The sequence below is a fragment of the Juglans regia genome, chromosome 15 (assembly GCF_001411555.2).
Source record: "Juglans regia cultivar Chandler chromosome 15, Walnut 2.0, whole genome shotgun sequence".
NCBI lineage: Eukaryota > Viridiplantae > Streptophyta > Magnoliopsida > Fagales > Juglandaceae > Juglans > Juglans regia.
In genome coordinates this window covers 10,395,583-10,407,829 of record NC_049915.1, presented here as the reverse complement: position 1 = coordinate 10,407,829, position 12,247 = coordinate 10,395,583, and the positions used below count along the sequence as shown (strand labels likewise).

Here is a 12,247-nt window from a genome sequence, read left to right as displayed (position 1 = left end):
CTAAGGTGGTGGCACAATTATTTGTGAAGCTTGTGTTTAAGTTACATGGAATGCCGCATTCCATTGTCTCAGATCGAGACCCTATTTTAACAAGTAAATTTTAGAAGGATTTTTTTTTCCTTACAGGGTGTACAACTAGCTTTTAGCACTGCCTACCATCCTCAAATTGATGGTTAGACAGAAGCTGTCAATAAATGGGTGGAAAATTACTTACAGAGCTATGTAAGTGATACGCCTAAGGAGTGGGCTAATTGGGTTCCATTAGCAGAATGGTGCTACAATTCCTCACAACACGCATCAACCAAAGTCACCCCCTTTGAGGCATTATATGGTTATAAACCTCCTAAGTTAACTAGCTACACTACTGAGACAGCCAGAATTGAAGAAGTGAGCCTCACCTTACAGTAGCGTGACCAGTTGTGGAACCTGTTGAAACACAATCTGGTTAGGGCTCAGGAAAGAATGAAAAAATACGCTGATCAGAAGAGAAAAGAGGCACAGTACCTAGTTGGAGACTGGGTTTATTTACGCTTATAGCCGTATAAGTAGTCTTCTATCCACCACAGAAAGAACCTCAAACTTGCTCCCAGATTCTATGGCCCCTACTAGATTATCCAACGGGTCGGTGAAGTGGCTTCTCGTCTTCAACTACTTGATACAGCGCAGATTCACAATATTTTCCATGTCTCACAATTAAAAAAAAAATTAGGTCAGAACATAAACCCACTACCTACCCTTCCACCAGTAAATTTCAAGGGGATTTTCAAACCAGAGCCCGAAGAAGTCATAGCTAGGAGGATGAGAAAGGTAAAAACAGACCTTTAGTGGAATTGCTGATCCGTTGGCAAGGGTAGCCACAGGAGGAGGCATCGTGGGAATCCTATCATCGCTTGCGTAAGAAATTTCCCCACCTTGTGGGCAAGGTGCTCTAAAGGGAGGGGAAACTGTTACACGACTTAGACATGGAGGAGAAGCAGCATAGCAGATGAAGGGGTGTTCGTGGGAAAGGTCGTGCAATTGTTCGAGAGAGAAGAAGTCTGAAGTGTGAAATGCTTGGTCTGATGTCGTGTGTAGCAGAGAAGGATTAAAGAGAGGTTGGGCTCAGCTGGGCCGTGAAGAGCCTTGGGCTTGTGTCTCCTGGAAGCATTGGATTTCATATTGCTTTGTAATAGTTAAGGCCCATAGGCCCTTTTAGAGCATTCTCATTGGCTTGGCAAAATGAGAAAATTATCTAAAATTTAGATAACTTGTATAAAAAAACTCTACATTGGATTGGCCATCTTCAAAATAATTTGCATTTTTGCTACAGTCATTAGCCAAATATAGAGAACCATAATTGGTTCTCCAAATATTAAAATATTAATTTCTCACTCCAAGCAAACAAATTAAATTAATTAGAATATAATTAACATTTAACATTTAGAATATAATTATTATTAACATTTGATAATACTTTTTTAATATTAATTTAATTAGAATATAATTATTATTAACATTTAATAATAATTTTTTAATAATAATTTAATTAAAATATAATTATTATTAACATTTAATAAAACTTTTTTGATATTAATTTAATTAAAATATAATTATTATTAACATTTAATAATACTTTTTTTAATATTAATTTAACTAGAATATAATTATTATTAACATTTAATAAAACTTTTTTTAATATTAATTTAATTAGAATATAATTATTATTAACATTTAATAATACTTTTTTAATATTAATTTAATTAGAATATAATTATTATTAACATTTAATAATACTTTTTTTTTAATATTAATTTAACTAGAATATAATTATTATTAACATTTAATAATAATTTTTTTAATATTAATTTAACTAGAATATAATTATTATTAACATTTAATTGGTAGAACTATAAAATGTGATAAAAATAAATTTAATTAATTAATTATTAAAATAATAATATTTTAGTATTATATAGAATGTGAATGACTAATCCAATGTGGGGATTGAATTTGAATGAAATAGGCAAATGTAAAAAAGTGTGATATTGACTAAATTTTGAAGATGCATTTGCCCAAGCCACTACCTACCATTCCACCAGTAAATTTCAAGGGGATTTTCAAACCAGAGCCTGAAGAAGTCATAGCTAGGAGGATGAGAAAGGTAAAAACAGACCTTTAGTAGAATTGCTGATCCGTTGGCAATGGTAGCCACGGGAGGAAGCATCGTGGGAATCCTATCATCGCTTGCGTAAGGAATTTCCCTACCTTGTGGGCAAGGTGCTCTAAAGGGAGGGGAAACTGTTACACGACTTAGACATGGAGGAGAAGCAGCATAGCATATGAAGGGGTGTTCGTGGGAAAAGGTCGTGCAATTGTTCGAGAGAGAAGAAGTTTGAAGTGTGAAATGCTTGGTCTGATGTCGTGTGTAGCAGAGAAGGATTAAAGAGAGGTTGGGCTCAGCTGGGCCGTGAAGAGCCTTGGGCTTGTGTCTCCTGGAAGTATTGGATTTCATATTGCTTTGTAATAGTTAAGGCCCATAGGCCCTTTTAGTTAATAAGGACAGTTTAGTATTTTTACTCTTTCACTATATGAGACCTGCAGATGATGTAGTTAGTTATTACAAAGAATATTCTAGATCATTTCTATTTTGGAGGAGGCTCCCTCAAAGTAGGCGCACTCATTTTCTATTTTCAATATATCAAGTATCAATCACTCGATTTCATCTTCAAACTATTTCTCTTCACTTTACATTACAATCGGGTTGTTACAGCACGCCGGGCGCAGCAGCTATACGATCTTCAACTTTTCTTTTCAGGAAAACATGCTCTCCAGAATAACGTCACCCAATTTTTTTTTTTTTTTATTTAATAGTTAAGAAAATATGTTTTTAATGAGTTTATAATTTTTTATGTTTTTTAAAGTATTAAAAAAAAAAAAAAAAAGCCTTTTTAACGTTCGGTGAGATTCTCGGGTAGCACCACTGGCCACCCTTGTTTTTATTGTTGCCGGCGCTTTCTCGGTCTGAGTCAGAAGTTTTTATTATAAAAAGGACAGACAAAACCCGAAGCTATCCAAATAGGCCAGCGTGCGGAAAGACATTGTCTGGCCATGTTTGATTAGAAAAAAAATTCAAAAACTTTTAATTTTTCTTTCTAAAATCATACCAAACATTTTTGTATTTCATAAAATTTTTCATTTCAATATTTTAAGTTTTAATTTTCATCTAAGAGTTATTCTGGGCATCAGCCCATAGCCGCAGCACACCCGTGCTGTGGTTTTTTTTTTTTTTTCACCCAATACACTTAGTGTGCAGCGGCTGTTATGCACAGTAGAGTGCTATTTATATTTTCTCTTCATCTAATCATTACTCAAATATAAAAATAAATATAACTTTTACAAAAATCTTAAACAAAAATTATTTTATAAAATTATTTTCAAACAAATTTTCAAGTTCAACTATTTACTTTTATAGATTCTAATACAACATTTATTTTCAAAAAATTATTCAAAGTGTTGTCTCTTCTTTCTCAAAATCCATTTTTTTTTTATAGAAGAGCCGAAGCCACCTGTCCATGAGTAACCCCGTCCCAAATTTTATTAATAACCCTCACTTGTGGCGGAGGAATACCGTGGTTACAGACCGACACCTAGTATTACAAACAATATTACCAGATGTCAAAATTACAAAACAAAATTACAAAACCTACTAAAACGGACAAACATTTCACAAGAATAAGACACTAACGATAACGTAAAGAAGGCAAACCCAAAATATCCAATCGGATTAAACCACGAAGCACCCTAGGCACATCCCTAACAAATCTCCACTCTGAATTAAGACCCAATGCACCATTCCGAGCCAACCAATCCGCAACTTTATTTCCCTCTCTATAAACATGACGAACAACGCACACCATAGAATCCATGAGAGCCAACGTATCTTCCCAAAAATCTTCTAAATACCACACACCACACCTTCTCCTATGCCACCACGAAATCGCCACTTGCGAATCTAATTCAATTTCCACAAAATTAATCCCCAAATCCTTACATGCTTTGAGCCCCTGAAGAATAGCTAACAACTCCGCTCTATTACTTGTACCGATACCAATAGAAGAATTAAAAGCATAAACCATAAGACCACGATCATTCCTAATGATACCGCCCACCCCTGAACAACCAGGATTACCCAGACTACTCCCATCTGTATTCAATTTAAACCACCCATGAGCTGGCTTTTGCCAGGCCACAGGTTGTAAATGCTTTCTAATAGGAATCAAAACAGGAATATTCAATGACTATAAAACCTGTAAATCATGTCTGGAACAATTACTAACCTTTTTCATATCTCGAACTACAACTCCCATCCATCTACTAATAGAAAGCCGAACCGAAAAAATAGACTGAAACCTTCCCTCCATACGCGCAGCACAACGTCTAGTCCAAAGATGCCAAGTAATAATAGACGGTAAAATCCCCACTATTATTCCCAGTTGAGAATGAAAAGATGCCCTTCGAAACCAAATTTGTACCGTCTCCCTCCAAGTACGACCAATAGGAATACCAAAAATAGATCCATAGAAATGCCATATAGCCGATGCAAATTCTCTTGTAAGTAACACATGATCTTGATCTTCATAATTACCTTCATCACAACAATCACAACGAGAAACTATCTGGATCCCAATGCGCCGAAGACGATCATCAACACTTAATGCCATGAACCACACCTTCCACATTAAAACCGAAACTTTAAGTGGAAGTAATTTATGCCATACCCAAGGATGCCACTCCATACTAGATCCTTGAACCCGAATATAATCCCAAGCGGATTTAGTCGAAAAATTCCCACTGTCATTCTTCATCCAGATCAATACATCAGATCCTCCCTTACACCCAGCCAAAGCCTCAATAATACTCTCCACCTTATCCTGACCAACTAACGTACTCAAAAACTCCACATCCCAACTATTGGACAACTTACACTCTTTAACTTGCAACATCGGATTACCCACTATCTGTAACTCATCAATTAGAGGACCCTCGTCTCTCCATTTATCATACCAAAATAAAATATTACCATCTCGAACTCTCCATTTAGCATTATTAAAAACACTCGGAATACTTTTGACAATCATTTTCCAAAACCTCGTACCTTTTCTCATATCAATAAGACACCAACTCGAATTACCCACATATTTTCCTTTAAAGAAACTAGCCCACAAAGATTCTCCTTTCAAAAGATTCCAAGCAAACCTCATATGCAACGCTCTTTGAATATCCCCCAAATTCCGCAAACCAAGACCACCCTCCTCTATTGGCTTACAAATATTCTCCCAAGCCACCCACTTTTTTTTTCCTTTACCATTAATCTCACCCCAAAAAAAAGTGCTCAACAGTCGATTTAAAATTTTAATAATAGAATGAGGAACCTGTAAAACTGCAAAAATATGTAAAGCCATACTAGACAGCACATGACGAAGTAAAATTAAGCGCCCACCCGCAGATAATAATTTCATTTTCCAACCACTGATTTTATTCCAGACTTTGTTAATCATCTCCTCTAGATGCTCATGCTTAAGACGCCCTAATACAATCGGAACCCCAAGGTATTTAAAAGGAAACAAACCTTCAGAGAACCCTGTCAGCCTTTTAAGATCTCTCTTTCTTGCTAACGAAATTTTAGGAGAATAAAATATAGCCGTCTTTTCTTTACTAATTTGCTGACCTGTCCATTTTTCATATTTTTCAAAAACCACCAAAAGTTCCTTAACCGATTTCTTACCCCCATTCAGAAAAATAACAATATCATCAGCATACATAAGATGAGAAATATGAGGAGTACCTCTAGCTTGGGAAAATTTCCCAATCTTGTTCCCATCAAAGCTTTGTTTCAAAAGTCTAGAAAGCACTTCTTGAAGAATAATAAAAAGGTAAGGCGAGAGAGGATCCCCTTGGCGCAAACCCCGCCTCCCTTGAAAGAAACCTTTCGTTGTACCATTAAGCATCACAGAATACCACACATTCGAAATACAAGCACTAATCAGAGCACAAAAGGAAGAAGGAAAGCCAAAACACCTCAAAACCTCAAGCAAAAAATGCCACTCCACCCGATCATATGCTTTAGCCATATCAACTTTAATCATAATATTACCACCATGTGACGTCCGCTTCAGAGAGTGAACCATTTCCTGGGTAAGACTGATATTCTCAAAAATACTTCGCCCAGGTATAAACGCACCTTGTTCAAGAGAAATCATTTTGGGAAGGAAACCTGTCATGCGATTCACAATAATTTTTGAACAAATTTTATAGAAAACTGAACAAAGGCTAATTGACCTAAATTTATCAAACCCCGACGGCACATCTACCTTCGGGATAAGCACAATATAAGAAGCCGAATAAAATCTCGGAAGGCGTTTTGATAGAAAAAATTCTGAAATGGCTTCTAAAACGTCCACTTTAACCACCTCCCAGCAACTCATAAAAAAACCCGTGCCAAAACCATTTGGACCCGGAGAACTATTAATATGAATAGTTGATAGAGCCTCTTTCACTTCAACCAACGAAGGGATCCCACAAAGCCGGACACAATCCTCATCATTAATAACCGACGAAATTAAACTAGATAAATCAGGCACCTCCCTAACCGGATTAGATCTTTGAAGAAAATCAGAAAAATAATCAACAGCTCCAAGATGAATTGCTTCCGGAGAATTAAACGCCAACCCATTCGAGGTTCTTAACTGATGAATTTTCCTATGCTTTTTATTAGATAACCACACATGAAAAAATTTTGTATTCCTATCACCATCCATTCTCCACTTAATTTTAGCCATTTGTGCCAATCTAATATCCTCCCTAAGCCTCCAAGAAGACAACTCATTAGAACTCCTTACTAATTCCCTTTCAATATCATCATCCCAACCTCTCTGCAACAAATTTTCCAGATTCTCAATCTTATCTTCAAGAATAGCAATCTGAGTATTAGTTCTCCCAAATACACTCTTGTTCCATACACGCAACGCCACCTTAAGTTTTTTAAGTTTAGTAGCTAATTTAAACAGCCCCGAACCTATAACCGATTCAGACCAAACCTTTTGAACAAGAGTCATAAAATCCGGATGCTCAACCCACATTTGCTGAAAACGAAATGGAGGTGGACCATAAGAGAAAGGATCACTTAAAAATTCTATTACCATAGGACAATGGTCCGATGTAGTCCTAGGAAGATACAAACAATGAGCAGTCGGAAAAAGAGATAGAAAATTTGCATCAATTAAAACTCTATCCAGCTTTGCCAAAGCTCTAGATAATCCTTGCTGACCATTACACCATGTAAACTTACCACCTTGTGAATTCATTTCCAACAACCCACCCTGATGAATCCATCTATTAAACTCATCAATTGCAACTCTATTCCTCGGACGCCCACCACATCTCTCAATATCCGACCGAATTACATTGAAATCCCCAGCAAACAAACATGGCTCCACACCCATTCTGTCCGAATTCAACTCCTCCCAAAGCAGTTGTCGTTCAAGCCTATTACACTTTGCATAAATAAAATTACCCAAGAAATGATTACTTCCAACTGCGAACTCATGCGAACCACCTGCACATCCAATTCATTTTTCCAAAACACCCAGATTTTACCACCATCAGTCTCATTTGATATCGCCTCATCAAATCTCAATAACCACATGAAACTATGGATTTTAGCCACACTCTGAAAAGGTTCCAGCAACACTATCAATTTTGGCTTATATTTAGACAGCATTTTTTGTAATCGTCTCTTAGAGGTACCTAAACCTCTTACATTCCAAACTAAAATTGATCCAATCATTGAGAAAACTTTTGTGTTCTAGTGATCACCCGCCTAGAACTACGGATCTTCTCAAACTGCCTCTTTTGATATTTACGCTTAACAACTTCATCTTCGGCAGCCGAGTGATATTCCTTCTCCTGCAAGAAAACTTCCGCACATTTCTCAGGCTCCGGATCAGACATCGACCCATCTTCCAGACATACCTCTTCCGCAGGTCCATCATAAACATCTTTTTCTGCAGAACTAGGAATAAACTCCCCCTCCCTCATATCTGTTTCCCTCAAACGGTTCGCACAATCCAAATGACCGTTCATAATTCTTGGAATCATCTCTTCCGCACGTTCCGGAATCTCAAGTTTATCCTCTGGATACTTTTCCGGTTCCAACTCCGCATGATCAAGATTATCCGCTTGAATAACTAACACCCGATCCTCCTCAGCTGATTCTTTTGACTCAACCTCTGTATTTTCAAGAACTGGAATATTAGTAGTTTCAAGAACTGGAATATTATTCTTATCCGTCGGCTCCTCCACGATCGGATCTTTTTGCCGAACCCACACATTACTTCCTACATTTTTTTGCCCAGCACGGCAAGTCTTTAAATTATGTCCCTGTATATGGCATTTAGAACAGAACGCTGGCAACGTTTCATAAACAATTTCTTGCTTTCTGCTAGTTTCCAAACCAGGCATTCCAATCCAAAAAGAAAGTAACGGTTTCTTAGCAACATCCATTTCAACACAGATACGAGCACCATCAGTCCGAGTAACACAACGAGTAGAGTTATCACTTCTAATAAATCTACCAATAGGTGCTGTAAGAATTTTAAGGAAAGATTCATGATAGTAATTCGGAGGCAAACCTGGAAGTACAATCCACACCGGAACAAGCGAAGGTTCTTCTTCTTCTTTAAATTCTGGAGTCCAGTGGAATGGACGGTAAGGAATTCCATCGATATCATTGACTTCACGAGACAGAGCCTTATTGCAATCTTCTTCTGAAACCATTCGAATAAAAACATTCCGAGGATGCCGCATATTGGAGACGACTGGAACTCCATCAAGATTCCATCGCTTATGAATGAAGGCCCGAATGGCATCCAATGATGGTCTGTTTCTCAAAAACTTCAATACGATCGAATACCGAAAAGGCTCGGCAGAACGTTGAACTTCTTCCTTAGAGAACTGGAAAAAAATTTCTCCATCCTTAGACTTCGGCAGACGAAAAGCCACAGACATATCTGGAAGAGGTTGAGGAACCACCGATACTAGATCCACGAAGGGACGCCGACCTCCGTTGATAGCAGCAGCAGCCATTACGTGCGTCAAACGAAGCAAGAAAAAACTTTCAAGGAGAAAGCCATTCTTGGAGCGTTCTTGGAGCTTCGGACTTCATCATTCTTCTCCGCTTTCGTACATACAATATTCAAGCCTGCAATATCTTTTCTCAAAATCCATATTTACAAAAAACATAATAATAATAATAAATCTAAAGGATTTTAGCCTGGTTTGGTTACACAGGTGAAACTATCTAATCTCATATAATCTTTATAACTTTCTCCAATTCTCATACAAAATATAATAAACAATTCAAATTTTCAAATCTCAAAATAAAAATTATATTAAAAATTATTTTCTAATAATATTTTATTCAACTTTAAGTTTTTATCACATTTTATCGCATCTGTGTAATCAAACGAGATTTATTCTCTCAACATTTTTCATAACTAAAAATAGGAGTTCAAACTTCAAACTCTTGCATACCTAGACTTGTTTTTACCTCTAATATAGGGGTAGGTGACAAGCTCTGTTTGAATATTAAGAGTATTTAAGATGATTTGAAAATAATAGTAAAGTAAATTTATAAATAGTAGCAAATAGTTCGTGAATAGTAGTGAATAACTTGTGAATAATAATTAAGTGGTCTGAGAATATCTGAAAACAATTGCGTTCCAAACAGTCCTAGGCCTAAGGCCCCATCCCAAGCTGAGGAGCTCAACATGAAACACTAATTTTGGTATATAATAATAAAAATAAAAATAAAAAAAGTGCGAGTCGCGATAGATCTCACAAAAATTAACCAACAAACCGGCATGACTTTTATATGCTACGTTAGATCAACTTTAGTATAAAAATAGTTTTATAATTTAACATACCACATCAATTTGTAGATTTATTTTGATAAAATTATTTTTATGGATAACGCATTTATAAAAAATATATAGAAAAAAATTTTTAACTTTTCATCTGAAGTGGCCAATGAAAGACCGAAATGTTGCAAAAAACTTGACAAAAAAAAGAAAAAGAAAAAGAAAGAGGCCTTGACACATTGCTGCATGTAAGCAAGTGCTGATACTTTTTTTTTTTTGAAAGAAAATGCCTTCATTCATAACTCAAATTAGAGTAAATTGTGAATAAAGGAGGATAATCCTCTACAAGAATACTCTCCTTAGAGAGACCTAAGGCACTTTTAGCCAAGCAGTGTGCCACTTCATTGAACTTCTTGACTCATAGACTAGCTTTGCATATAGACTAGCAACTTCTTGATGTCCCTGATTAGTAGACCCGTCGAGCTCCAGTTTTCCTCCACACCATTGATAGCCTTCACTACACTTAGAGAGTCTCCTTCAAGCACAATACATGGCAACTGTAGATCAGTGCATAGAATGACAGGTTTCAAAGCTGCAACTATTTCACCCAAAATGGGGTCAGGGAATAAGGCATAGGAGGATCTCAGAGTGGCAGCAACTTTGCCATTCTAGTCTCTAATCACCACACATATGCCCACCTCTGCCTACCTTGCACTAACCTTTATCTATAGCTACATCCTAGTTGACCTTATAGAAATTAGGGGACGATGCAAGAGTGACCTTGAGGATTTGAGATACAGGGCACATATTAAGATCATAGAGATTCATAGAGACTAGACTAAAGACTTGCTGTGGGGGGTGAACTTGGAATCGAAAACTCAAGTGTTCCTCCTTTGCCATATGTGTTTGGCAGTGATGGCAATTTCAAAAAGTTCCTCTTTAGACATGCAAGAGAATAAGTGAATCAGGATCTCACTAAAAGGGCCATCATCAATGCTGCACTTCTAGAGCCTCCTCGATCTCAAGCTCCATACATCCATAGAGCATGAGCAACAGTCTCAAGGAGATCTATACATATTGGACACATGGGAGATTCCACCACCTTCCTCTTGTGCAGATTAAGTTTTGTGGGAAGAATCTCTTTAGCAGCTCTCCATATGAACATCTTGACAGAAGTAGGCCCCTTTAGACTCCAAATATTGTGCCACAGATCAGAGTTTTTGATAGCCCTTGAGGCTTGGCCTAGGCTGTCTGCTATGATTGAACCTTGGAATTGAGAGGCAGACCTGACTGAAAACTTACCATTAGAAGTACATCTCGAGGTCAAGAGATCTGGACTTTTGCAAGAACTAATCGGGATTCTAGTAATAGCTTCAACTTCAGAATCACAAAAAATGTCCTTGATCAAGGTTGAGTTCCACTGTAGGGTATCTTGATCAATTTGTAGTCACTTTTGCTGCAACATCAAGAATCTTTGGTGGAGATTGGATCTTTGTAGGAATCCATTTGTCATTCCAGATGCTTACACTTTCCCCATTCCCTATCTTTCATATTAATCCATCATGCAAAAGGGGCCTTAGCTGAGATTATGATTTTCGACACAAATGAGTCACTGTTTTTTACTTTAGCAGTAAGGAAGTCTAAGTTGGCATAATACTTAGCTTGTAGGACACGAGCAGTCAGAGAAAGAGGATTTTGAAAGACCCTCCAACCTTGCTTAGCTAGTAATGAAAGATTGAAATGTTCAAAATCCCTAAATCCTAGACCCCCTTCCCTTTTTGATTTGCCAAGACCATTCCAGTTCAGCCAGTGTAGCTTGGACTTGTGCTATTTTAGCCTCCACCAGAAGGATTGCATCAGCTTATTAATGCCCTCAAGGATATTTTTTGAAATCTTGAATATGCCCATGCTATAGGTGGGATTGATTGGATGACTGATTTGAGAAGTATCTCTTTTCCTACCTGAGATAACAGGTTTGACTTCCAACTTCCCATTAGAGATTTGATCATGTCCAAGATAGAAGTAAATACCCTTGACTTTTGCCTGCCAACACAAGAGGGAAGACCCATATATTTTTCAAATGGACCTGAGGCTTTTATGTCAGTTGTGGCTGAGTTCAGTCTCCTATCCAATATTCTTACTAAAAAATATAGAGGTCTTCTTTAAATTGTGTCTCTGACCAGAGGCTTTTTCATAGGTATCAATGATGAAGTGCAACTTGCTCCACTCTACGGGATGTGCCTTACAAAAAAAAAGGCTATCATCTACAAAAAAATAAGTGGTTAATTTTTAGAGAACCTTGAACTATAGGAATACTAGAGATCTAGCCTTGCTACTTAGCTTTGTTTAAG

General features: G+C 37.0%; 1 protein-coding gene across 1 annotated transcript; it reads right to left on the bottom strand.

Annotated features, from left to right (window-relative positions):
* Positions 1–356: 356 nt before the first annotated feature.
* On the bottom strand, positions 357–7,481 carry LOC109020374. Its single transcript, XM_035685786.1, has 3 exons — positions 6,473–7,481; positions 3,955–4,183; positions 357–426 (listed from the first exon to the last, which is right to left on the bottom strand). Exons 1-3 carry the CDS (start codon positions 7,479–7,481, stop codon positions 357–359), a joined length of 1,308 nt encoding a protein of 435 aa, XP_035541679.1.
* Positions 7,482–12,247: the final 4,766 nt, after the last annotated feature.

What these genes read in the sequence shown, in the direction of transcription:
- LOC109020374 (XM_035685786.1), bottom strand. Translation starts at nt 7,481, where the DNA reads ATGGGTGTGGAGCCATGTTTGTTTGCTGGGGATTTCAATGTAATTCGG. An exon ending in TCCAAATGGTTTTGGCACGG is followed by an intron (nt 4,184 to 6,472) that starts GTTTTTTTATGA and finishes AATTGAATACAG; the next exon opens with ATGGGAGTAGTCTGGGTAAT. An exon ending in TCGTGGTGGCATAGGAGAAG is followed by an intron (nt 427 to 3,954) that starts GTGTGGTGTGTG and finishes GTGTTTCAACAG; the next exon opens with GTTCCACAACTGGTCACGCT.